The 27,417-nt window shown below is 57.4% G+C and overlaps 2 protein-coding genes across 2 annotated transcripts; both read left to right on the top strand.

Annotated features, from left to right (window-relative positions):
* Nucleotides 1–3,225: 3,225 nt before the first annotated feature.
* On the top strand, nt 3,226–5,461 carry LOC119231631 (CMRF35-like molecule 5). Its single transcript, XM_037493325.1, has 3 exons — nt 3,226–3,574; nt 4,791–4,887; nt 5,443–5,461. The coding sequence occupies exons 1-3, from the start codon at nt 3,226–3,228 to the stop codon at nt 5,459–5,461; spliced, it is 465 nt and encodes a 154-aa protein (XP_037349222.1).
* A 5,581-nt stretch (nt 5,462–11,042) lies between these two features.
* LOC119231735 (protein CD300H-like) lies at nt 11,043–15,376 on the top strand. Its single transcript, XM_037493476.2, has 4 exons — nt 11,043–11,162; nt 11,892–12,224; nt 13,987–14,110; nt 15,132–15,376. Exons 1-4 carry the CDS (start codon nt 11,102–11,104, stop codon nt 15,283–15,285), a joined length of 672 nt encoding a protein of 223 aa, XP_037349373.1. The 5' UTR covers nt 11,043–11,101; the 3' UTR covers nt 15,286–15,376.
* Nucleotides 15,377–27,417: the final 12,041 nt, after the last annotated feature.

Below are 27,417 nucleotides of genomic sequence, written 5' to 3'. Positions count from 1 at the left end.
AGAGGAGCCTGGGGAAGGAGGGAGCAGGATGGGGCCAGGAGGAGACCTGGAGGAGGCCCAGGGAGCAGAGAGACACGTGAAGAAACTGCGCTTGCTTCTTGTCCTGGGCTGGGTGACGCAGAGGCGGGGGAGAGACCCGCGGGGAGGTGACAGTGGCAGCTTTTATCTTGACTTGATTTTGCTCTTTTCCTCCCAGACTTGTCTGTCTGTGCTGACCCTTTTCTGTGGGTCCCCGCTGGAAGGTGCTTTAGACTGTGGCAGCTCTCGGGCCTCACTCTGGGCCAATCCCCTTTGCGGGACTTTTACCCACGAGGGGACGGGCAACTTCGGGTGCTAATTTAGAAGCTATATTCTTTGTTTTTCTGTATTGTTTACTCATGTATTAAATTTCCTTTCCATGAAACATCTTATATGTTTTGTTTCAATGTGGCAGATGGCAGACCTATTTAGGCAGGCAGGTTTAGGGTTTCTGGGGTGCCTCCTCCATGCCCTGTAACAGTGAGGGGGGAGCCCACAGGAAGAAGGGAAGTGGCTGGTGGGGTGAGCCATCAGAAGTGTCAATTTTGGGCGGTGTCATGGCCAGGGGTGCTGGATGCTGAGACAGATAGAAGCTGGGGGGCCATGCCAACAAGACTCTGCTGCTTCTGATCCTCCCTGGGGCCCCTGAGGACCCACAACCTCAAATCTGGGGGAGAAAGCAGAGTCTCTTCTAGAAGGACGTGCAATGGGAAATGAAATGACCATTTATTTATTCATCTTGAGCTTGATCATCACGTAAGGGGAGAAAAAACTCTGAAAAGCAGACATGTATGCCCAAAATTCACTTTATAAACTCTTTATTATGTCACTTTTTAAGTCAGTATAGCTAAAGGGGCTACATGTGTGCATTATTCAAGAGGCTGCATTATTCAAAACTGAGTGGCTTTAGTAATGGATGCTTAATATCTTTAAAATAAATATAGTCTTTTATAAGATTCATTTTTATTTATTTATGCATATAAGAACTGGCGTGTGTGCCAGAGGTGCAGGGGGTGAGAGGATTCACCTGAGACAGAGTGGGGAGCAGAACAGGTGGATCTCCTGGAACACACTGCTGAGGGGAGCAGCAGGCAAGACAGGAGAGGTCTGCTGCGCCATGTGGGTCAGCTCCCTGGCTGGGGATTGAACTCTTGCCTCAGTGGCTGTGATAGCTGAGACTTAACCCCTTGACTACCAGGGAGGGCCTAACATAAATATAATCTTAATTCAGGATCATATATATGTCTTGTGCGTTAAACCTTTTGTCTCTCTAAGATTTCTTTGTGTGTGTGTTATTTATCTTAATTATTTCTCCTATGACTATTACTAGGTGTTTAATACACCATAGGTCACTAGGATGGAGCTCGCTTTTACTTGATTTTCAATATTTCTATTTGGCATACAGAGGAGTCGTTGAAATACACGTACAAACCTCACAATTGAATTTAATTATGAACTAAAACGGTTTTAATTTAAATCTTTCTCCACTGTTGTCATTTTCTTTTAATAAACATAAATTTTATGTTTTTCCTTGTCTCACGCTCCCGGAATCACCTGACAATAGTATTGGGAACCCTGTTTGTTCAGGATTTAGGCTGGAGTGACTGTAATATGTCCTTGCTCAGCACAACTCGGCTTTGGGGTTATATATACCCACAAGTTATTTTAATAGCAGAAAATAACGTGTCTGCAGAAAAGTGCATGAAACACCAATGTCCATGATGAGCAATGTATTGAGCGCGCACCAGTTTCCACAATAATCCTGGCATGTGAAGTGTGTGATCCCTGACCTTCCAGGAAAGGAGGTTCTGTGTTTTCACTAAGGCCTTTAAAACCCAAGGGCGTGGGGCCTGCTCTGTGGCCTGGGCCAGGAGGGTGACCTGGGGGCTCCCTGGGCCAGAGGCGCTCCCTGCCCCCCGAGAAGGTGAGGAGGTGACCTGGATCAGGCCCAAGAGCTGGTCCTGACACGCGTCTGCCGGCCGTGCTGCCCTTGGGCGAGGGCTGGGCATGGGGCAGACACAGGAGCCTGTTGTCTGGGGTCCACCTGGGAGAGGAGACGCCTGGTCCCCTACCCGCTGTGAACCCCCCGGGTCAGTGACCATGAGGCTGTTATTGACGAGGAGAATCACAAGGAAGGACAGAGTGGGAGCCCACTCGGGGTTGAGGAAAAAATAAAAATGAAAGATTTATAGCCTCTGCAGCAGTCCCTGGCCAGGGAGCTACCACATGGTGCAGCAGACCTCTCCTGTCTCCCCGCTGCTTCCCTCAGCAGTGTATTTCAGTCAGTCCGCCTGTTCTGCTCCCCAATCTGTCTCTGGTGAATCCTCTCACCCCCTACAACTCTGGCCTGTACCCCACCTCTTGTATGCACAAATATATAAACCTTAAGAAAAGTTTCTGTTAAGGGATACGAAAAAAAAAAAAAACAGCCAGGACTGGATCCTTTGTCCATCCTCAAACATCAGTCTTTTGAGGGGAGCTACATGAACCCCAAAGAGCTAACTGACTCTCTTTCTCAGCTCTTGCTTGAGTCATTCCCACTGGGTGTAACAACATCTGCCAGCACGGGGAGGCACGAAGGGGCAGCTGTGTCATGCCTGACCCTCCTACTCTCACAAGCCCGCCTGGCTTGGAGCTTGTGATGGGAACCGGCAACATTCCTTGGGGTACGTGGCCCCCGTGTGACATGGACCCACAGCGTGTGTGGCCACTGGGCAGCAGTGCCCGGTCAGCACCACAGCTGTTCCCGTAGCTGCATTACCAGGGAACCACTAGGAGCACAGAGCCACGGGGGCACACCCACTCTAGGGGTGCAGGGGCATCAGTTGCACCTCCCGGGCCCTGGTGCGGGCCAGGCACAGGCCTCTTCTGGGAGGCAGGTCCTCTGGGGTTTGCTTCCCATCAGCAGGAACAACATAGGGTTGGTACAAAGGGGCCTTGCTGGGGATACAGATTCACTGACAATGGTGGGGGTGGCATGTGAATCTGGGGGCTGTCATTGCTCAGGGCCAGCATCTCTGCGTCTCTGACTCTGAGCTGTGTCTCAGGTGCTGTTCCCGGGGCTTTGCCCAGTGGGATGTAGAAGGACACAGGCCTCTCTCCTGGGGGTCATTCCCTCCATGGCTGTGTCCACCTCCCTGCCCTTGGGCTGAGGGGGCAGGTGCAGGGCAGGGGGCTGGGCCTGTGTGCAGGTGGGGTCACAGGGGCATGGACGTGTTTTTTCCAGGCTCCTCTGACGTCACGGGTCCAGGCGCAGTGAAGGGCTGGGAGCGGGGCTCGCTGACCGTGTGGTGTCGCTATGGCCGAGGCTACGAGACCCACAAGAAGTGGTGGTGTCGAGGGGCTCACTGGGGCAGCTGCAACATCCTTGTTCGAACCACCGGCTCGGAGCAGGAGGTGAAGAAGGGCCGCGTGTCCATCAGGGACCATCAAAGAAACCGCACGATCACCGTGACCATGGAGGCGCTCACGCGGGACGATGCGGACACTTACTGGTGTGGGGTTGAGAGAGAAGGACATGACCTTGGGGCCCAAGTTAAAGTGACCGTTGACCCAGGTGAGCGCCTGTGCATGTGGCTGTGTCTCCGCGGTGCCTGCTCGGAACTGGTCCCTCAGGTCCTCCCCAGGGGTCACTGTCACTAAGGGTGACTGTCCCAGAGGGGGAGCCTCACCCGGGGGCGCTGGGAGGGGGGCTTCTCCCGGATGCTCAAGGCTCCAGGCCCCTCCTGGACAGGAGGATCCTTGTCGCTCACTGTCCCACTCTGTGTGGCTCAGCCCCTCTTTCCATGGTCACAGAGGTCAGGTGATGCCCTGGTCAGCTCATGGACAAATGACCCCCTTCACGGGGCTCAAGACCCCAATTCCTGCCAATGATTCCCGGGACCTCCCTGCTCTTTCTGGAGTTTGGGCTGAGACCTCATCGTGACTGTTTCCACCCAAGCTCCATGTCCAAGCAGGGGACAGCCCGGCACAGACCATGGCTCATTCCTGAAGCCTGGAAACATCTTTATAACCAATGGGCCACATGTCTGGGGCCTGGAATCCAACCATGAACTATTTATGCCCCAGGACATAGGGTGTCCTTTCCAGTCTTTCTAGAAAGCAGACACCGTGGGAGAGCCTGCTTCAGGGTCCAAAAGCCTGGATTTGAAGTGGTTAATCTTGGGCCTCCCCTCCTGCTAAGTGCCCCCTCCCCCCCGCTCCAGGGCACTTGTGGCAAAGCAGGGAGCACCAGGGTCAGCAGAGCCTCCACCACCCCTCATACCTGGGAGGCAGGTCACGCTGCAGGCGTAGCCGTTCACCATCTCCTGGAATCCTGACCTCATCCTGGGAAGGGCCGAATGTCACAGAAGGTTCACCACTTGCCCAGTCTTGCCAGGTCTCCCTGGATTGAGTCACACACTGGTCTGCCACCAATGGGCAGCCCTGCTCTGCTCTGTCCTCACTGCAGGATGAACAGAGGGTTCTGGGGGGACTTAGGAGCAGCAGGGCTGTTTATGGTCGGGGACTGCAGCTGCCTCCCCTGAACACCCTGGCCCTCTGCTCCCTGGGCCTGCAGGATGCCCTCCTGCTCCCACAGCCCCACCTGTCCCCAGGTTTGTGAGTCTGCTTGAGGTCCGGAGAAATGAGAGGTCCAGCACCAGACCCCTCCCCACAGCCTTGCTCCGGGCTCCACAGGCCAGGGAAGCCCTGGACCCCAGGCCAGTGGGGAGAGCAGGACTGGGGGAGGGCAGGTTGGCAGGCAGAAATATTTATCTGATTTGTGTGCCAAGCAGCCACTACAGTGTCCACCACCACCACCACCTCCTCCTCCACAGCGCCTGTCACCCCAGAAGAAGACAAAGGCTCCCCGACTATACCCGACAGCAGGTAAGCCAGCTCTGATGCTGCTTAAAGGGTCCCACGCAGGGTCTCATGCGCCCTCATCGCCACCTTGTAACTCAAAAATCTGGAACAAGAGCATTTTTATTGGGCGCTGGGCCCTGCCCGTAGCTGACCCTGTCCTGCCGGGACTGTGCTCTGGAGCAGGGAATGTTTCCTAACGGGGCAGACTAGCTGGGAAACCCAGTGGAAATGGGGTCGAGGGTGCTGAGCAGGGCGGCTGCCTGGGAGCTGGGGGGAGCAGAAGGGGCACGACCTTCCCGGCCACAGAGACGGGACGTGCAAGTTCAGATGTGTGTGCGAGGATGAACCTCGGTGAGGTTTTCAGTCCTGTCTCAGCTGACCCCGCGATGCCCCAGCTCCAGATTCCCGTATTTTCTGCCTCTGAGAACAGACAGGAAGAGGCTGAAGGCGAAGTGGCAGAGCCAGCGAGGGCAGAAGAGGGAGCCGGGTGAGGCTGGAGGCTCAGCCCCAGGTGCTGGAAGAGCACCCGGGGCCACGCGGCCCTGTAGCTGTCACCAGCTCCTGCTGCTCTGTGCCCAGGTGGGCGGACTGGGTCTGAACACAGGACACTGCTCCAGCAGATCCAGCTGGGAAAAAGGGTGGTGATGGGGGGTGGAGATGAAGCTGTAGGGAACCCCTCACTTGCCCTGTTCCCCCTGAGGGTAGGATGAGGACTAAGTGGCCACATGTGGCCCAGAGAGAGAGCACCTAAGTGAAAGTGGCCACTTGGGTCATCGCCACCATCGGTACGAACATCAGGAGCACCCCAGGGACAAGGGGTTGGGGGAACAGTCAGAGAACAAGAGTAACTGGACTGTCCACTGTATTACCCGTTCCCCGGTTATCTTATCTTTATCACACTCCTTCCTGAGAGAAGTAGACTCAGAAGGTGTGAAAAATTGCTTAGCTATAGCAAAGATTTGGCACAACAAAGATTGAAGCCCGAAACTTTATTTCCAGGGTCAAGGATGTTTTGAATAGGATGTCAATACCACTAAGCCTCCTGGTGACCATCCATTATGTGCTCCCAGCCCCCGAAACACCTGCATTGTGGGGCCCTGTGCCCCACAGGTGGGGACGGGTTTGGGGGCACTACACAGGGGTCTCCTGGAAGGTCAGGCTTCTGGAAACAGAGATCCCACGAATGGTGCAGAGGAGGAAGCCCAAGTTTCTTTGTGCAGCCACAGGGGGCAGGGAGCTTACTCTGGGTGTGGCACGGGCTGGGGACCTGCCCAGGCTGGCTCAGGCCAGGGGCCTGGTGGAATAGCAGGGGGATGGGAGGCTCTGGCATAACTCAGTGTCCCTGAGGAGCTTCCCCATTCAGCCCAGAGGAAGCAGCCCCCACACCCTCGAGGATGGGGTTTGAGTTAGTGAAAGCTTAAACTAAGTCCAGGTCCTCTCTTGTTAGATATGTGGGAATCAGCGCCCCTAGAGCCTGAGCCGGGAACTGCAGCGATTGAGGGGTGCTCTGGGAGCCCTCCCTGCTGCCTGCACCCCAGGCTGTGTCCCTCTGGGCAGCTTCTGCTCCTCCCCTCAGCGCGCCACCTTGGAGGGGTCATTGTCGACCTGTGTGCCGTGCAGTGCTCGGGCCTCTCTGGACTGGCCGCTCAGGGTACCTGGTGACGCCCTCCCGGGAGAGTGACCCGAGCGTCCTCAGACACCCCGGGTGCCCGGGCGGGGGCTGGGGACACGTGGCCCTGCGATGCGACCTGTCCATTTCTTCTTTTGCTCAGTCATTCTCGGATTCCCTTCGGTCCCTCACTCCGAGCCATTGGCTGCATTTCCTAATTTCCTTTGGTGTTCTTACCCTAATGGTCCTTGTGCTGTGTGTACTTTTTCCCGTGTGTTCTAGGCTCGTTGCAAGAGCCGTTTCTGGATTGAAACGTCATATCTACACCATGCAGCTTAAAACAAAAAAAACAGGGGGAACTGCGGTGCCCCCTCCCGCGGCAGAACTCAAGTGACCACAATCTGGTCCTTGATGTTCGGCATGGTCAAGGCACCGAGCACGCGGGAGGTACACCTTGAACCCCGAGAAGATGGCTGCTGATCGTCGTCATCATCTTATTAAGTATGTTTTCATTGTTGCCCAGCAGTATGAGTTACTTATTAGCTGTTTGTTCTGTGACTCCCAATAGTCTGCCTTGTGATGCTGTCCTGACTGTATTTTTTCCTGTGAAACACTAATCTACCTTATTTCGTGATAGGGTCTGAGATGAGAATCATAAGTTAACAATGATAAGCATCAAAGAATGTGGTCAGTAAACCTCCCCCAACAGCTAACACCCCACCAAAAAATATTTGATGATGTTGGAAAAAGTCCATGGCAACCCCTTCAAGGGGGTCCCGAGGAGAATGTAATTAAATATGTGTTCCTACTACCAAAACTAGTTCATGATTTAAAACTTGGGAACAGAATCAATGAGTCAGGGTCACCACGGACTCTATATCCTCTACAAATCAAAACTAATATTTCAAAATGGTTTTAGTAAATTCATAGGTCATTGAAATTTAGAAGCATGAAAAGAAGTTAACAGGGAAATCGAGGCACTTAAATTAAAACTAGCAGAACAGGTTCAACAATGTAGTGTCTATGGTTGTGCTTTATGTATGGCTGATCACCTCTGCTTAGCACTTTATAATCATTAGCTAAAAAATAATAGTGTGTACCTTGAGATGCAACACTGCTCACTGTTTCTATGGAAAAATAAGACAATATATCTTGTAGTTCAATCAATTTTTGCTGTAAAAAAATAGATTTTGTATGACCTAATGCTTTTTAAGAATGTATAAAACTACAAGATGATTTGAGCACATTACATTCAGATATTCACTCCAGAAGTGTGTCTCTCTGTCATTTATGCGCCGAATCCTTGACCACCCTGCACAGTTTCTCACCCCTGAGTCGGCCTTGCTGGTCTACCGCTGCGCTGGTCCGTGGCATGGCCCCGACTGAGCCGCTGCTCGGGGGTATCGGGGACAGGCAGATGGGCTCGGAGCCACACAGGTCCGGGGCCACTGGAGCTGCTTGCTGGGAAATACAGTGAGAAAAGGGAAGATGTTTACAGTGAAGAAGCCGAACAGTCTTGTGTTTCTTGGAATTTTAGAGTCAAGTTGACAGAAATGACCATCGCGATGCTCAGGGCAGTTGAGTTTCCTCCGTTCATCTGAACTCGGCGCCGGCGGCGCTGGCAGAAGGTCCTTGGGGTTCAGGGGTGTTTTCTGAGAAGATGCTCTGGGGAGGGGCGTAGATGGCGGAGGGAGGAGCAGACCTGGGATGTGGAGCCGGGTCAGGCTCTGGGCGCGGCCCTGACCACAGCCACCACCCCTGCTGGGCCCGGGGCTGCGGACTCGCCTCTGTGGGGTCTGCTCTGGTTGCGTCTCCCCTTGGGTCGGGGTTTGGGGCAAAGATGCTCTTGGGGTCAGGGCAGGGGACTGGGGTGGGGGGTAGGCTTGTGTCTGGCCCATTGGCAGGTTGCTGGAGAGGAGAGAGGACAGAGGTGACCTGCTGCCCCGTAGACGCAGACAGTGAACGACAAGGAAGAGTCGAGCAGCCTCTCCGAGGGGGAATTGCAGGTTTAGTTTGTAAATTCTCCCCGGGAGGGTAACACGGGGACAGGAAGTGCTGCCCGTCGTCACCACCGCTCAGGGCAAGTTCTGGAAGCAATAGTGCTTGGGAAGATGTTGGGGTTCAGATGATGGGTCAGTGCGTGGGGTTCTGGGCCCCTCTGAGAGTGAGTGCAGCAGACGTTCCCACTGAGCGCCCGGCAAGGTCCCTGAGGAAGGAGACGCTGCACAGACACGGGCTGGCAGCCTGAGACAAGAGCCGCCTTTTCCCCGGGCAAGGCTGTTCTTTCATAAGGTTCTTTGACGGAATCATCGTGGAAACGATCTTCTCGGGGTCAGATTGGGTTGGTCTTCGAAGATCCATAATCCTCCCTGTCCCGGCTTCTGCCTGAAAACCTTTTCTGACCTCACCTCAGATTCCTGGGACTTTCCAGAGCCAGAAGGAGCTGGGTCCACGGGCAGAGCCCCTGGGTCTGGAGTCGGGGCAGACATCCCAAGCCCTCTGTGCCCCCAGCACATGCCCCCAGCAGAGGGTGGACGGGTCTGGCCCCGCCCCCAGCACGGTCCAACTTGACCAAGGAGGTGACAGGTCAGAGGGGAGACCACCCTACAAGGAGGAAGAGCCACTTGTCTGCTGTTCTGGGTGACAGTGAGATGGGCCCCCCCCAGCACCCTGGCCCTGCCCCATCCCTGGGATAGAGGAGCTGGGGCACTTTCCTAGGTTTGCACTGCCCGAGCTGCTGCTCCTGAAGCCCCTGCCCTGACCAGCCCCCAACCAACCACAGGCAGCTGGGTGAGGGTTGGGAGGGAGGAGGAAGCAGAGAGGCCAGAAAGCAGAAGTGGGGGCCAGGGATCCCTCCTCTGCTCAGAGACCCAACCTCGCCCCTGTCCAGGGCACTGGCAGGGACGTGGGTGGCATCCGTGCTGCAGAATGACCCGGAGGGAAACAGCAGCCTGGCTGCCCCTGGCTCTGCTCCTTCTCCATGTCCCAGGTGAGGGCTGGATCTGCGGGGAGGGGAGGGAGTGGAGGGGGCAGGGAGGTGAGCTCCCCGTGGGAGGGGCACATGGGAAGGAAGGGAAGCAGAGAAGCTTCCAGAATTGTCTAGCTCTTGCCTCAGCAGTGACAGGAGGATTCAGTCCTTAAGCAAGCGAACCTCGTCCACTGCACTGGACACTGGACACTGCACTCAGACAGGGGCCTGATGTCAGATCCTTTGTCACAGTGAGACATGTGCCTCATGCATCTCACACACCACACAACACACACAAACAAAAACACCACACATGCCCCGTCCACACCACACCACACACACACAGATGCCCCACACTACCATAGACAGCCACACCACACCCGTAATGCACATGCTCGTATATACTACATACATGTGTACAGGTAGACACACGCCATCCACATAACCCCTCACCACACACGCATAAATGCCCCAACACACCACACACACACCACAGACAAAAGTACATAGTACACACACCACACACAGACACACACCACACACAGTCAAGTGCACACTCAGTTTTCCCCCGTTCTGGCCCCTCTCATATCCGTGGACACCTCCCCTACCCCACCTCTCTCTGAGCCCCCCAAACCTGGGTATCCGGAAAGACCCATCTCCTGCCTGGGCTGCCAGACACCAGGTCCCTGGGGCATCCCAACCCCAGGCCAGCCCGTCACCCACAGAGGAGGGGGGCGTGTGTTGTCCAGGCTGTTGGTGTCTGGAGGGCCCCGGCATCGTGACAGGCTCTGTGGGAGGAGGACAGAGGTGCCCTGCCCCTACACGGACAAAGTGCGCAGAACATGTCAAGTACTGGTGCAGATTGCCATGTTGGACTCCAGAGAGGGTAAGATCGTGGGAGACCTGCAGGTCAGAGAGAGAAGGGAGGAGCGGCCGCGTGTCCATCAGGGTCCATGCGGAATCCTGACCTTCACAGTGACCGTGGAGAACCTCACGGAGGCTGATGCAGGAACGTACCTGTGTGGGATTGAGGTATCTTCGTCAAGACCTCATGCTCCGGGTCAAGGTGTCTGGTCCCCAGGTGAGTCTAACCCCCGCCCTTATACTCACCCAGGATCTTTCCTGGAGTGGCTGACCTGAGATGGGTGGTCCCCACTGTCCAGGTCATGGGGTCTGTGTTCCTGGGCGAGGCCGCCCACCCTGGGTCTGGAGTCGCCAGACATCCCAAGCCCTCTGTGCCCCCAGCACATGCCCCCAGCAGAGGGTGGACGGGTCTGGCCCCGCCCCCAGCACGGTCCAACTTGACCAAGGAGGTGACAGGTCAGAGGGGAGACCACCCTACAAGGAGGAAGAGCCACTTGTCTGCTGTTCTGGGTGACAGTGAGATGGGCCCCCCCAGCACCCTGGCCCTGCCCCATCCCTGGGATAGAGGAGCTGGGGCACTTTCCTAGGTTTGCACTGCCCGAGCTGCTGCTCCTGAAGCCCCTGCCCTGACCAGCCCCCAACCAACCACAGGCAGCTGGGTGAGGGTTGGGAGGGAGGAGGAAGCAGAGAGGCCAGAAAGCAGAAGTGGGGGCCAGGGATCCCTCCTCTGCTCAGAGACCCAACCTCGCCCCTGTCCAGGGCACTGGCAGGGACGTGGGTGGCATCCGTGCTGCAGAATGACCCGGAGGGAAACAGCAGCCTGGCTGCCCCTGGCTCTGCTCCTTCTCCATGTCCCAGGTGAGGGCTGGATCTGCGGGGAGGGGAGGGAGTGGAGGGGGCAGGGAGGTGAGCTCCCCGTGGGAGGGGCACATGGGAAGGAAGGGAAGCAGAGAAGCTTCCAGAATTGTCTAGCTCTTGCCTCAGCAGTGACAGGAGGATTCAGTCCTTAAGCAAGCGAACCTCGTCCACTGCACTGGACACTGGACACTGCACTCAGACAGGGGCCTGATGTCAGATCCTTTGTCACAGTGAGACATGTGCCTCATGCATCTCACACACCACACACACACACAAACACAAACACACACACATGCCCCGTCCACACCACACCACACACACACAGATGCCCCACACTACCATAGACAGCCACACCACACCCGTAATGCACATGCTCGTATATACTACATACATGTGTACAGGTAGACACACGCCATCCACATAACCCCTCACCACACACGCATAAATGCCCCAACACACCACACACACACCACAGACAAAAGTACATAGTACACACACCACACACAGACACACACCACACACAGTCAAGTGCACACTCAGTTTTCCCCCGTTCTGGCCCCTCTCATATCCGTGGACACCTCCCCTACCCCACCTCTCTCTGAGCCCCCCAAACCTGGGTATCCGGAAAGACCCATCTCCTGCCTGGGCTGCCAGACACCAGGGTCCCTGGGGCATCCCAACCCCAGGCCAGCCCGTCACCCACAGAGGAGGGGGGCGTGTGTTGTCCAGGCTGTTGGTGTCTGGAGGGCCCCGGCATCGTGACGGGCTCTGTGGGCGGATCCCTGAGCGTGCCCTGCCGCTACAAGGACAAATACGCAGAACATGTCAAGTACTGGTGCAGATTCCCATGTTGGACTCCAGAGAGAAAGATCGTGGAGACCAGCAGGTCAGAGAGAGAAGGGAGGAGCGGCCGCGTGTCCATCAGGGACCATCCGGCCATCCTGACCTTCACAGTGACCGTGGAGAACCTCACGGAGGCTGATGCAGGAACGTACCTGTGTGGGATTGAGGTATCTTCATCATTAGACCTCATGCTCCGGGTCAAGGTGTCTGTGTCCCCAGGTGAGTCTAACCCCCGCCCTTATACTCACCCAGGATCTTCCAAGGAGGTGGCTGATGTGAGATGGGTGGTCCCCACTGTCCAGGTCATGGGGTCTGTGTTCCTGGGCGAGGCCGCCCACCCTGGCCTGAGCGCCAGGGCCCTGACCTGGACGGTGAGCCCATTGCACAGCAGGGGAGGGGTCGGGCCAGGGCTCGTGCGCACGTGCTTGTGTGTGTGCACATGTGCTGCAGGCCTGTGTCTCGTGACTACGTGTGTGCATCAGTGTGTTGTTCTGCTCACACACGCACAAGCACATGTCCACACCCGGGCGTGTCAGGCCTGAAGCTTCCCTGCTGTGTGGGGACATCTCTGAGTCATGGGACAGGCTGCTTCCTGTCCTCACAGGGCCCTGGCACTCGAGGGGGACCGTGAGTTTCCCCCTGGACCTCTCACAGTCATCCCTATGGAAGAACTGGGCCCTGTCTCCCCCAGGCGGCCTGGGACCCGGGGTGCTGAGAAGACCTCACTGAGTCCTGGCAGCTGCTGGGGCACCAGCCTCCCAGCCAGGTCCTTGGGGTCTCTTATAGCTTTGGGGGGCTGAGAAGGAGCCTAAACCTCTTGTGGACCTCTGACTCTGGGGGTCATCCTGCTCCCCCACATGCTCTGGCACCTGTGCCCACGGGGGAACTGAGAGAAGTGCCTGGACCTGCTCCCCTGGACACGGAAGATGGGGGATGAGAACACGGGCTCTGGGGTTTGTGGCCCCAAACCTGCATCCGCATGCAGATGTTCTCCTTGGAGAGAACCTGTGTCCCTGAGACCGGAACAGACCGCCTGTGCCGAGTCAGGGCCTCGGCTCTGCCCACCCTCCCGACTCTGCCCCTCCAGCCACCTTAGCTCCCCACTTGGAGGTCGCCCCAGTGTTTCTGCTTGAAGGGGAGGCGCTGACCCACTGACACAGGCCGGAGGGGAGGCCTGTCCTCTGGGCTCAGCGCGGGCCCTGCTCTCTGCATCCCTCTGGGTCTTTCTTTCTGGTCATTCCCGCCCCAGAGAGGGCGCCCAGGGGCCACAAGCCTGGCTGACATGGGGTGAGCGAAGAGTCCGAGGCTCACAGCTGGGAGCACAGAAGCCATGGAAGTTCCTGCTCCCAGCTCCGGAGGCTGAAACCCCGATCAGGTGTCAGCAAAGTGGGGGGGTCTCTGGGGTGCAGGCTTGTGCCCTCACTGGAGGGAGGGGCCAGGGGTCCCCTGACCTCATATAAGGCTCTAAGCACTAATGAGGGGCACCCTCATGGCCTAATCACCTTGTTCCTCACCCCATCCCCTGATGCCTTCCTGTCCCTCCGAAAAGCACCACGCTGAGCTTATATGTTGAACACGTGAGTGTGGGGCACCTACATGCAGACCCCAGCACGTAGGACGGGATTGGGGTCCCATCTCTGGGGAGCCCTGTGCATAACCCTGTTCGTGACCTCACAGCAGCCATCAGCCAGGGTGGCCCTTGTGCTTGGGTCAGCTCCTGCCCTCTGTCACCCTGTGTCCCGGCGGGGAGGGGAGGGGAGAGGCGGGCTGGGCCGGCAGACTCTGAACTTCCTGCGGAGCAGGCGACCCATCTGGTGCACCTGGTGGGCCTCTGTGAGGCGGGAGCAGGTGCTGGTCAGGCCCGGAGGTGGCCACGGGGAGGTGTGTCAGGGGCCTTGGTGACCTTGATGGTGTGAGTCATAGGTGACGTGACGAGAGGCGCAAGGGGAGGACGCCAGCCTGACTTGTGCTTCTGCCTCAGCCCCCAGGAGACCCCCCAGTCCTGTGGTCACCACAAGCACCCCCGGTTCTCAGGGGGCACCGTCAGCATCCAGCTCAACCACCGAGATCTGGCGAGAGACTCTGGGTCCCAGCCAGCACCCCGGGTAAGGGGACAGCATCCATCCAGGGCAGACCACGGGGCACTGACTTCCAGACAAGATGGGGGGCTGTGGTCGGTGCCTCCCTTCAGCCTGGACCCTCATTTATTTACCATCCCACACCTGGCCAAGGAGATCCTAATGGTTAATTATTAGGCGCTCTTCTGTAGGTACAGCTGGGAACCCCCAGATACAACCCTGCTCTGACGCAAGTGTGGTCCAGGGAAACCCCAGGAATGATCCACTCTGACCCCTTTAGCGGGGGGCTGGGAGGAGTGCCCTCAGAAACCCCACACTGGGTGCTGGGCTTGCGGGGGGCAGGCAGGAATAGGAGGGGGAGCTGAGCTTCTTAAGAGATTATTGGGGACAGGTTGGGGAGGGGACATTTGCATTGAGGACCTAAAGCAGTTGGGGGCCTGGCAGTCAGTTTTCTGCAAAGTGGGGGTTCAAGCAGAGGGATCAGTGAGTGCAAGTCCCGTCAAGGAGCCTGGGACGCCCCCCAGCTAGGGCAGAAGGCAGAAGCGAGGTCAGTGGTCTCTGCTCGCTGTTACCCCCTCCCCAACACCTGACAGAGGGAGGCCTCTGAGGGAGGTGAGAGCAACACCCCAACTTGGAAGGGTTGATGATTCTCAGGCTGCTGGCAGGTGCCAAGTCCTCACTGCAGATAAGACCTCCCCAGGAAGCGCTGGTGCCTGCACAGACATAACGCCCCCATTACTGATTAGGACACCTCAGATGGGGGACCCCCAATGTGAGGTCTTAGAACTCAGGTAGAACTCCTGATGATAGGTCCCACCTGGGTCTGGGTCCCTGGCATCATTCTAGTGGCCCTGCCCTGCCGTGCACAAGGGCTAGGTCTCAGGGAGATGGTGAGCAGGGGTCAGGGGGACTTTGTTTGGGCTCCTCAGCCCAGGGTTGTGTTTATGTGGTTGCTGTGGCCACAGGACATGGGCACAGGGATGGAGGAATGGGGGCACCAGGGCTCCCCCAGGAGGCTGCTCATCTCCTGTGTCCTGTCCCCCCACAGCTCCCTGCTGGGCAGCGTCCACTTCCTGCTCCTGGTCTTCCTGAAGGTGCCCCTGCTCCTGGGCATGCTCAGTGCCGTCCTCTGGGTGCACCAGCCTCAGAGGCGCCCTGGGGGGAGGCAGAGTCAGCCTGACTACGAGAACCAGGGACACTGATGCCTCCGCGCCCCCCGGAACAGGCCCTGCTGGCGGGTGGTCATGACCTCTGGCCAATAAATCCACCGTCACGGTCTGCGCGTCTGTTGGCGTCTCGTGAACGTCTCCCGGCTTTTGTGTGTGTTGGGGGTGGGGCTCAGGCCCCTCACTGACACATGACCTCTGAGCTCTGGCACCCCCGAACCTGGGGTCCCCGATACCGTGTGCAGCATCACCAGAACCTCTACTCCCGCTGCAGTCCCGGGTCCTCGATTCATCTTCCTCACCCACGCCCAGGGCTGGTGTCCAGTGTGAGGTTCCCGGACAGCTGAGCCTCTGCAGAGCAGACTTGGGGCACCGGGGCTGCTATGACCAGAGGAACCGAGACCTCCTGCTCACCCCAACGTCAGCAGCTGCTCTCATGAGGACAGAGACTGGGGCTCATGACCCACAGACGCTGCCATCGCCGACCCTGGGGTGCCAGCCAGGACCGGGGTGCACCTACCAGGGTCTGTCCACATCCCATGTGGCCCAGGTGCTGGCTTCCTGCCGTACCTCGCATGGCAGAAGGGGGAAGGGGCTCCTTTATGTAGGCGCCAACCTTATCGTGTCGGCATTAGGGTCTCACGACTCCCGGAGCAGGCGCTATCAGGTTAGTATGAGTGTCTGTGTTTGGTCTCAGGCCCCATCATGCAGCTGCCTTCGGCATCCTGGACACTCACTTCACTGAGAGCAACAAAGATGTCTCTGTACGTCCATGAGGGTCTCTTGGAGAGCACCTAAGGGTGGAGCTGTGTCAGGGCACCCAACCAAGAATCGGGGTGACCTTCCAGTTTGGCCTCTGACTTCTGGGTGGGGGGAGGGACCCGTCACCAGTGACCAACAGTCAGTCAGTCATGGCCCCGCAGTCAGCCTCCGACCATCCCAGGGGAGGGGACTGAGAGCTCGTCCAGGCTGGGGGTCCACTGTTACCCCCCCCCCCGAGCTCCAGGAGGAGGACAGAAGCCCCGCTCTGGCTCTGTTCATCGGGCTCCTAATTCCTGTCTCCGGCCTCCTTGCCGGGAGTCTGCCGCCCCAGAGGGAGCTGAGTTCTCTGAGAGCACCTGGGAGGGGGGGCAGTGGGTCAGGCTCAGGGGACATGCCCCAGGGCAGGAAGGGGGGGTTTCCTACAATGGGGGGGCTGAAGAGGGTTTGGGATGGGCTGTTCCTCAGGAGGGGGAGGGCCCTGAAGGCTGTGTCCCCCCAAGGTGAGGTCCAGTGGGTCTCCAGTCTCCCTTTGCCCGGCTCTCCTCTCTCCATGCCCCTCACCCAGCTGTGGGGTCCCACCTGGCAGAGACCCTGTCCCCTCCTGGGCAAAATGCCTCTAGGCTCCTTTCCTTTCCCATCTCCATGAGGGTCTTGATGCTCACACCTGAGGTCAGCGCCCCAGAGAACCTCCCTCTGCCCTAATATGTCAAGAGGGAAGTCCCTGCAGATGTGGAGACAGTGATGAGGGTGAAACTGAAAGGAGATTCTCCGGGTCCCTGGACTCTGAAGCAGACTCAGGGTCCCTCCTGTGCTGGCCTCAAGGGCTTGAAGGGACGGCGCCTGTCAGCAGGGATGGGAGAGCAGCTGGCGTGTCTGCTCCTGGCCCTGCTCCTGCTCGTGGCCCCAGGTGAGGGGGGCTGGGCCTGGGATGGAGGCTGCGGGGCTGGGGCAGGACACAGGGTCTGTGGGGCAGGGACGCGCCAGGGGACAGGGCAGGGCCATCCTCCCTGCAGACTCTCCCTCCCTGGGGAGGACCCCGGGTCTCTCACAGGCCCTGCCATGCTGGGACAGAGAGCACCGGCCAGCAGAGGCGCCCTGAGGGAAGAGCCTGCTCCTGGCTGGGGGCCCAGGGTGAGGGGTCCCGAGGGCCCAGGCCTGCTCTCTCCTCAGGAGCAGGTCTCAGCGCAGGGCAGGCCTGTCAAGGAGGCCCAGGCTCTGAGGCCTGAAGGGACTCCCAGACCTCAGCCCCCAGGAGCTGGAGCCCAGAAGGCACAGGCAGGAGGGCGGCAGCTGGGCTCTGGGGAGGCTCAGGGCACACATGCTGCCTGAGTTTCTGCTCTGGAGGCGACAAAGCCCAGAGTTGATCCCTGGGGTGAGGGCAGCAAACCAGGCTCCTACTGTCACAGGAAAGGGGAAGTTCCAGGGTCCTTGCCACACCCAGAGGAGGGAGGGCTGAGAGGGAGGAGAAGAAGCTGAGAGGAGCCTGGGGAAGGAGGAAGCAGGATGGAGCCAGGAGGAGACCTGGAGGAGGCCCAGGGAGCAGAGAGTCACGTGAAGAAACTGCGCTTGCTTCTTGTCCTGGGCTGGGTGACGCAGACGCGGGGGAGAGACCCGCGGGGAGGTGACAGTGGCAGCTTTTATCTTGATTTGATTTTGCTCTTTTCCTCCCAGACTTGTCTGGCTGTGCTGACCCTTTTCTGTGGGTCCCCGCTGGAAGGTGCTTTAGACTGTGGCAGCTCTCGGGCCTCACTCTGGGCCAATCCCCTTTGCAGGACTTTTACCCACGAGGGGACGGGCAACTTCGGGTGCTAATTTAGAAGCTATATTCTTTGTCTTTTCTGTATTGTTTACTCGTGTATTAAATTTCCTTTCCATGAAAGGTCTTATACGTTTTGTTTTAATGTGGCAGATGGCAGACCTATTTAGGCAGGCAGCTTTGGGGTTTCTGGGGTGCCCCCTCCATGCCCTGTGGCAGTGAGGGGGAGCCTGTGGGAAGAAAGGAAGTGGCTGGTGGGGTGATCCATCAGAAGTGTCTATTTCTGGGTGGTGTCATGGCTGGGGGTGCTGGATGCTGAGACAGATAGAAGCTGGGGGGCCATGCCCCCAAGCCTCTGCTACTTCTCATCCTCCCTGGGGACCCTGAGGACCCACAACCCCAACTCTGGGGTAGAAAGCTGAGTCTCTTCTAGAAGGAGGTGGCAATGGAAAATGAAATGACCATTTATTTATTCATCCTGACATTGATCATCACATAAGGGGAGAAAAAACTCTGAAAAGCAGACATGTGTGCCCAAAATTCACTGATAAACTCTTCATTATGTCCCTTCTTAAGTCAGTATAACTAAAGGGGCTACATGTGTGCATTATTCAAGAGGCTGCATTACTCAAAAACTGAGTGGCTTTAATAATGGATGTTTAATATCTTTAAAATAAATATAGTCTTTAGAGGACTAATTTTTATTTATTTATGCATATAACCACTGGGTTGTAGGCCAGAGGTGCAGGGGGTGAGAGGATTCACCAGAGACAGAGTGGGGAGAAAAACAGGTGGATCTACAGAAATATATTGCTAAGGGGAGTTCTTGGCGTGACAAGAGAGGTCTGCTGCACCAGGTGAGTCAGCTCCCTGGCTGGGGATTGAACTTGGGCTGCAGTGGCTGTGATAGCACTGAGATAACCCCTTGACTACCAGGGAGGGCCTAAAATAAATATAATCTTAATTCAGGATCATATATACGTCTTGTTTCGTTAAACCTTTTGTCTCTCTAAAATTTCTTTGTGTGTGTGTTATAAATCTTAATTATTTCTGCTATGACTATTCCTAGGTATTTAATACTCCACAGGTTGTTAGGATGGAGCTGGTTTTTACTTGAATTTCAATATTTATATTTGGCATACAGAGGAGTGGTTGAAATACAAAGACAAATCTCACTATTGAATTCAATTATGAACTAAAACGGTTTTAATTAAATCTTTCTCCACTGTTGTCATTTTCTTTTAATAAGCATAAGTGGTATATTTTTCCTTGTCTCACCCTCTGGTCGTAGCTCCCAGAAACACCTGACAATAGTATTGGGAACCCTGTTTGTTCAGGATTTAGGCTGGAGTGACTGTAATATGTCCTTGCTCAGCACAACTCGGCTTTGGGGTTATATATACCCACAAGTTATTTTAATAGCAGAAAATAACGTGTCTGCAGAAAAGTGCATGAAACACCAATGTCCATGATGAGCAATGTATTGAGCGCGCACCAGTTTCCACGATGACCTGGCATGTGAAGTGTGTGATCCCTGACCTTCCAGGAAAGGAGGTTCTGTGTCTTCACTAAGGCTTTAAAATCCGAGGCATGGGGCCTGCTCTGTGGCCTGGGCCAGGAGGGTGATTTGGGTGCTCCCCTGGGGCCATGGCGCTCCCTGCTCCCCTGAGAAGGTGAGGAGGTGACCTGGATCAGGCCCGAGAGCTGGTCCTGACACGCATCTGTGGGCCGCGGTGCCCTTGGGTGAGGGCTGGGCATGGGGCAGATGTGGGTGCCTGTTGTCTGGGGGCCCACATGGGAGAGGAGACGCCTGGTCCCGGATGGCCGCCGTGAACCCCCCGGGTCAGTGACCATGAGGTTGTTGTTGACGAGGAGGATCACAAGGAAGGACAGAGTGGGAGCCCACTCAGGGGTTGAGGAGAAAATAAAAATTAAAGATTTACAGCCTCTGCAGCACGAGTTCAGTCCCTGGCCAGGGAGCTACCCACATGGTGCAGCAACCTCTCCTGTCTCCCTGCTGCTCCCCTCAGCAGTGTATGTCAGTAGATCCTCCTGTTCTGCTCCCCACTCTGTCTCTGGTGAATCCTCTCACCCCCCGCATGTCTAGCCTGTACTCCAGCTCTTGTATGCGCTAATGTATAAATCTTAAATAGTTTCTGTTAAGGGATACAAAAGAAAAAAAAGCCAGGACTGGGGCCTGTGAACATCCTCAAAAATCAGTCCATTGATGGGGGGGCCTATGTGAACCCCAGAGAGCTGACTGTCTCTCTCAGCTCTTGCTTGAGTCATTCCCACCAGGTGTAACAACATCTGCCAACACGGGGAGACACGAGGGGCAGCTGTGTCACGCCTGACCCTGCTCCTCTCACAAGCCCACCTGGCTAGGAGCTTGCGATGGGAACTGGCAACATTCTGTGGGGGACGTGGCCCCCATGTGACAATGGATCCACAGTGTGTGTGGCCACTGGGCAGCATTGCCCGGTCAGTGCCACAGCTGTTCCCGCAGCTGGATTTTCAAGGAACCCCTAGGAGCTCAGAGCCCCAGGGGCACCCCCACTCAGGAGTCCGGGGGCGTCATCTGCACCTCCTGGGTCCTGTTGCGGGCTGTGCACAGGCCTCTTCTGGGGAGGCAGGTCCTCTGGGATTTGCTCCCCACCAGCAGGAACAACACAGGGTTGGTGCAATGGAGCCTTGCTGGGGACACAGATTCATTGACGATGGGGTGTGTGTGTGAATCTGGGGGCTGTTATTGCTCAGGGCCAGCATCTCTGCGTCTCTGACTCTGAGCTGTGTCTCAGGTGCTCTTCCCAGGGCTTTGCCCAGTGGGATGTAGAAGGACACAGGCCTCTCTCCTGGGGGTCATTCCCTCCATGGCTCCCCTCCCCCGCCCTGGAGCTGAGGGGGCAGGCACAGGGCAGGAGGCTGGGCCTGTGGGCAGGTGGGGTCACAGGGGCACGGACGTGTGTTTTCCAGGCTCCTCTGCCGTCACGGGTCCAGGCGCAGTGAAGGGCTGGGAGCGGGGCTCCCTGACCGTGCAATGTCGCTATGTCCGAGGCTATGAGACCCACAAGAAGTGGTGGTGTCAAGGGGCTGCCTGGGGCAGCTGCAAGATCCTTGTTAACACCACCGGCTCGGAGCAGGAGGTGAAGAAGGGCCGCGTGTCCATCAGGGACGATCAGAGATTCTGCACGTTCACCGTGACCATGGAGGCGCTCACGCGGGGCGATGCGGACACTTACTGGTGTGGGGTTGAGAGAGAAGCACTTGCTGACCTTGGGGTCCAAGTTAAAGTGACCGTTGACCCAAGTGAGCGCCTGTGCATGTGGTGTGTCTCTGTGGGGCCTGCTCTGTCCTGGTCCCTCAGGCCCTCCCCAGGGGTCACTGTCACTCAGGGTGACTGTTCCAGAGGGGGAGTCTCACCCGTGGGCACTGGGGTGGGAGGTGCTGGGAGGGAGGTCTTCTCCCGGATGCTCAAGGCTCCAGGCACCTCCTGGACAGGAGGATCCTTGTGGCTCACTGTCCCCCTCTGCACAGCTCAGCCCCTCCTTCCAAGGTCACAGAGGTCAGGTGATGCCCTGGTCAGCACATGGGCCAAAGGGACCCCCTTTCATGGGGCTTGAGATCCCAATTCCTGCCAGTGATTCCGGGGTCCTCCCTGCTCTTTCTGGAGTTTGGGCTGAGACCTCATCGTGACTGTTCCCGCCCAAGCTCCTTGTCCAGGCAGGGGACAGCCCGGCACAGACCATGGCTCATTCCTGAAGCCTGGAAACATCTTCATAACCAATGGGCTGCATGTCTGGGGCCTGGAATCCAACCATGAACTATTTATGCCCCTGGACATAGGGTGTCCTTTCCAGTCTTTCTAGAAAGCAGACACCGTGGGGGGGCCTGCTTCAGGGTCCAAGAGCCTGGATTTGAAGCAGTTAATCTCGGGCCTCCCCTCCTGCTGAGTGCCCCCCCGGGGCACTGGTAGAAATGGGGGGAGCACCAGGGTCAGCAGAGCCCCCACCACCCTGGGTACCTGGGAGGCAGGTCACACTGCAGGCGTAGCCGTTCACCGTCTCCTGGAATCCTGACCTCATCCTGGGAGGGGACAAATATCACAGAAGGTTCACCACTTGCCCGGTGTGAGGGTCTCCCTGGACTGGGTCACACACTGATCTGCCGGCCAATGGCAGCCCTGCTTTGCTCTGTCCTCGCTGGAGGACGAGATGGAGGGGGGTGGGGTGCGGGCAGGACTAGCATGAGCAGCAGGGCTATTTACAGTTCGGGGACTCCAGCTGCCCGACCCTGTGTATCCTGGCCCTCTGCTCCCGGGGCCTACAGGACGCCCTCCTGCTCCCACAGCCCCACCTGTCCCCAGGTTTGTGAGTCTGCTCGAGGCCCGGAGAAAGGAGAGGTCCCACTCTAGACCTCCCCCGGCCCCTGCCACAGCCTTGCTCCGGGTTCCACAGGCCAGGGAAGCCCTGGACCCCAGGCCCAGAGGAGAGAGCAGGACTGGGGGGAGGGCAGGTTGGCAGGCAGAGTTATTTATCTGATTTTGTGCCAAGCAGCCACTACAGTGTCCACCACCACCACCACCTCCTCCTCCACAGCGCCAGTCACCCCAGAAGAGGACGAAGGCTCCCCGACTATACCCGATAGCAGGTAAGCCAGGCCTGAGCTGCTGTGTCCTGTGCCTATTGAGCTAAATCTATTTCTGGGGGTCTCCATGTAGCCCCAGATCCTGGCCGGCACTTGTCTCTGGACCCTCTGAGGGGGAGGCTGAGGGGCTTCCCCTTGTCTCCCAGCTCAGGGGCCAGATCCTTAACCAGGTGAGGGTAGGGTGTCTCCTCATGGGGTCAGAGGCAGGTGTGTCCTGGCCCCTCTCCTGCTTCTGGAGTTGCTGGAACCCCTGGAGTCCCCTGGCGTGTGGCCCCTCCATCCTGCTCCCAGGGCCTCTCCCTGCAGGTCCCTGGGCCTCTTTCCCTCTTATAAGGAACCAGTCACTGGACAGGGCGCCCACCCAGAGCGACCTCCCCACCTTGATGACACCTGCAAGGGTCTCCTGTCCAAGAGGTCACCCTAGGCTGATGGCCTGGACTGTGGGGGACACTATTCCACCAGTGCTGGGTTGGGGGGCCAGGAGGCTTCTCCACTCTTGTTCCCAAACAACTCTGGGCCTTACTCACTCAACCTTCATGTTTGAAAACATGTCTGCAGAGCCCAGCGGACCCTGCTCTGAACCCCTCCCCTTCACTGTTCTCCTCTTCAGGGCCTGCAAAGCTGTTCATATAAACCCAAGGGGGTATACAGAGGGGCGCATAGGGCAGGGCACTTGGGAGGGGGCAGCGTGAAAGCCCAGGGGTGTGGTGCTTGGAGAGGACACAGGTTTCTCAGAGCAGGTGTCTGCTGTGTCATCCTGCCTCATGCGCCTTTGGGTCAGATTCTCTCGGATGACCCAAACACCCAGGAGCTGAGAGCGGCATCCCTGTCTGAGGGAGAAGCGAGGGTGGACCAGGAGGGGGTCCAGACACTGTGGGGGAGGAGCTCCCAGGGTAGTAGTGTATGTGAGGTGGGGATCCAGGTGAGTAAGACCAGGGGCACTATGAGGAGCAGGCAAGTAGGAGCAGGAACATACAGACTTGAGGGGCAGGGCCCTGCCCATAGGCCGAGGCCACAGCAGAGCGGCCTCTCCAGGAGCGGCATCAGGCAGGTCCTCTGAGCTGTGACCCGGATGTGCGGCTGACAACAGGTTTACATGCAGAAGCAGCGGTGGGACCGCGGCAGCAGACAGGGCGACATTGACCAGAGGACCCGGCCTGTATCCAGGCTGGATGAGGACCATGCAGGGGGACAGTGGGGTGGCGCAGCAGGACAGGGCTATGAGGCCAAGCAGATGGGGCAGTAAAAGCTGGACTCTCAGCCTAGAGCAGCAGAACCATGGCCTTAGGGGAGGGGGCTGTCCTGGCTGAGGTCTGGGGGCTCACAGCCTATGGGCCCAGGGAGGGCTGGGAGAAGGGGGCCCTGGAGGCTGTTCATCTCCTGTGTCCTGTCCCCGCACAGCTCCCTGCTGGGCAGCGTCCACTTCCTGCTCCTGGTCTTCCTGAAGGTGCCCCTGCTCCTGGGCATGCTCAGTGCCGTCCTCTGGGTGAACAGGCCTCAGGGGGGCCATCGTGACACAGAGCCGGTGACCCCATATTCATCAGTGTCTCCAGAGAGAAACCATTTCAAATAGAAGAGCAGGTTCAGGAGCCCTGGGGGTGTGGGGGCCGCCTGACTAGACCCCCACTCCGGGAAGTGCTCTGGCCGGGATGGCCTGTCCAGGCACATGAACTCTCGGGGAGAGGAGATGACTTTCACCCCAGACTGTGACACAGGAACCTGCTCATGCTGCTCGCAGGAAACAACCCTGACTGCAGGGAGCCCTGGAATGTGGGGGACCGACCTGGGCTCTTCCTGCTTTGACCATCAACTCCAACATAAATCAAGAAAAAGTCACCCTGACATTCAGTCCCCACTCAGTCCTCCAGGTTCTCTCCCCCACTCACCTTCCCCTCGCCTGGTGCCCACTATTCCCAGCCCCTTCTCCACCAGATGCATTTTCTAGGACAAGAGCCAGGGCAGGTGGGCACAGGCTGCTCTGGAGCGGGCTTCCTCCCAGGTTCTGTTCTGGACATCAAAAATCCCAGGATGCCACAGACATGATCCCTCCCCCCCAGGGACCTTCACCCCTGAGGAATTCCCTGTCTAGAGCAGAGTGGGACGAGTGATTGACTGGAGTGACCTGGAGAGTGTCGTGCACCTGCATATGTTGGTCGCCGCGCCCTTGCCAAGTCCTTTGCGTGAGGCCAGTGTCCTGTCCGCAGCTGATGAAGTGGACACACACCTGCAGCGTCTCCCTGCTGGACCCTGGAGCTGGGTCTATACCCTCAGGGGTAGGCCGTGCCGCCATCTACAGCTGCTCACTGCCCCTCTGGAGAGGACTGTGCTTCTCCAGCCTGTGGGCTGTGGACGTCGGGCTTGAGCCCTGCTCTGGCCGGTGACATGTGAGCCTAAAAGACAAATGTCCCCTGAGCCAAGCTCCAGGAGTCTCCGCGAGGCCTCCCTGTCTGTTGCAGTGGGGCTGCTCCCATATCGAGCACACAAGTAACACGCTCGAGAAATGAGCCTCTGCCCATGGGTCTGGCACGCTGGGATCAGGGCGTTTGTCTCAGCAGCGGCGCCTAGAAAAGGCTGGTGTCCGGCCTGCACACTGGGGCTGTGCGGGATGAGGGTGGCAGGCGGCTGACTGGGGAAGTGGGTAGCAGAGAGGCGGGTAACAGTCCTCAGGGCGCCTCCCCTGGATGCTGGGGATAGTGGAGGCTCTGCCCTCAAAGAGGGATGGCGAGGGCAGGTGGAGAGGCTGACCGGCCTGTCACTGGGGGAGGACAGACACTGACAGGGACAGGTCTGCCCCTGACAAACCTGCCTGAGCCGCCCTGCTCCATGGCTGCTGTGAAGACCTCTGGAGGCTAAAAGGAAGACACCTTTACCACCCCCAGTTCCTGCCTCCACACACACACCACACACACACACGGCCAGCTGTGTCCAGTGTGTGAGCAGAGAAGGAGCGGCTGCTTGGCCTCCCAGGAACATGAATCATGTGACTTGCCGAATAGCACTTGGCTAAAAAGTGACAAAGTGAAACTGTCAACCACACCCTGCAAAGCACCTCTGGGGGCAACAGTTTTCTTGAAATTCCCCTTGAAGAGAAAATAATTTTCAGAAAGAATGTCATGAGGACTCGTGAAATAAAAGCACAGAACATGACTATGAATCTTTGTAGCTTTTCACGCACTGAAATCCTGGGGTCCTGCGGGGACAGTTGGTCAGAAGCAAACGAAAGTTCCTCAGCTGGAAAATCCTTCCGCTCCCAGCGAGCCCCGTCCCTGGCCCGGTCAGCTCTGTGGGTGCTGAACACGCGGGGCAGGAAACTGCCCTCCACTGTGACAGGGAGGTGGTGAGTGTGTGCACATGCACACAAGTGTACCACACAGAACTGCTGCACACAAAGTGCACACACATATAAGTGTATACATTCAGGTGCACACAACACACTCAAGTGCACACATACACAAGGGTACTCAATACACCCGTGTACACAGACACACAAGTTCGTACACACACGTGTGCACACACAACTTCAGACAAGATGAGTCCTCCTACTACAGCAAAAAATGAACCAGCAAGAAGTTTGTTTTCTGAAACGTCCGACGAGGAGAAGGTGTTTGGCGACAGAATTTCAGGGTTTCCTGCTGCAGGATCTGCGTTCCCGGGGGAGGGGCTCCCACTTGCCGCCCGAGTAAACCGCGGCCCTGTTGTTCCCGGCACGTTTCCTGTCCCTGCTCGCAGCCTCTCCCTCCCTGAGATGCTTGGCTGCTCAGTTAGCCTCACAGGTTGACGGCAGAGTCTGAGGATGGTCGGTCGAGTTCTACCTGGTGGCAGAGCTGAGGACACACACGAGCACGTGACCAAGGCAGGGACCCCTTCAGAGTGTCGGGTCTGGGGGGTCCAGAGCTGGGGGCTCAGAAGACCAACCCTGCTCACTATCTGTACCACCCAGGGCCCAGACAGGGACGTTTTCAGGGGTTCACCCCAGTGCTAAGTGTGGGGATCAGCCACACTTAAAGGGTCCACACAGAGTCTCTGCGCCCTCATCGCCACCTTGCAACTCTTAACAATCTGGAACCAGAGCATTTTCGTTGGGCGCTGGGCCCTGCCTGTAGCTGACCCTGTCCAGACAGGACTGCGCTCTGGAGCAGGGAACGGATTTTCCTAACAGGGCAGACTAGCTGGGAAATCAGTGGAAATGAACCCAGACTGGGGAGGCATCGTGGCCTAGCGTGATGAGCAGGGCAGCTGCCTGTGAGCTGGGCACAGCAAAAGGGAACAACCCTTCCAGGCCACAGAGACGGGAAGTGCAAGTTCAGATGTGTGTGTGAGGATGGACCTCGGTGAGGTTTTCAGTCCTGTCTCAGCTGACCCCGCGATGCCCCAGCTCCAGATTCCCGTGTTTTCTGCCTCTGAGAACAGACAGGAAGAGGCTGAAGGGGAAGTGGCAGAGCCAGCGAGGGCAGAAGAGGAAGCCGAGCCAAGCTGTAGGCTCAGTTCCCTGACCTGGAGGAGGGCCCGGGGGCACACAGCCCTGCAGCTGCCACAGCACCTACTGCTCTGTGCCCAGGTGGGTGGGCTGGGTCTGAACACAGGACACTGCTCCAGCAGATCCAGCTGAGAAAAAGGGTGGTGATGGGGTGGGAAGAGATGAAGCTGTAGGGAACCCCTCACATGCCCTGTTCCCCCCTGAGGGTAGGATGAGGACTAAGTGGTCAAATGTGTCCCAGAGAGAGAGTAATTTAGTGAAAGTGGCCGCTTGGGTCATCTCCACCATCGGTATGAAGATCAGGAGCACCCAGAGACGTGGGGCTGGGGGGATCAGCCAGAGAACAAGACTAACTGGACTCTCCACTGTATTACACGTTCCCCAGTTATCTTTATCACACTCCTTACTGAGTGACGGAGAATCAGAGCGTGTGAACAATTGATCAGATACAGCAAAGATTTGGCACAGCAAAGATTCAAGCCCAAAACTTTATTTCCAGGGTCAAGGATGTTTTTTAAAGGACTGTCAA

The sequence above is a fragment of the Talpa occidentalis genome, unplaced genomic scaffold (assembly GCF_014898055.3).
Source record: "Talpa occidentalis isolate TD23 unplaced genomic scaffold, MPIMG_talOcc4v2.1 talOcc4.7, whole genome shotgun sequence".
Classification (NCBI taxonomy): domain Eukaryota; kingdom Metazoa; phylum Chordata; class Mammalia; order Eulipotyphla; family Talpidae; genus Talpa; species Talpa occidentalis.
Note: the sequence above shows the minus strand (reverse complement) of the source record. Positions and strands in the feature narration are given on the sequence as shown.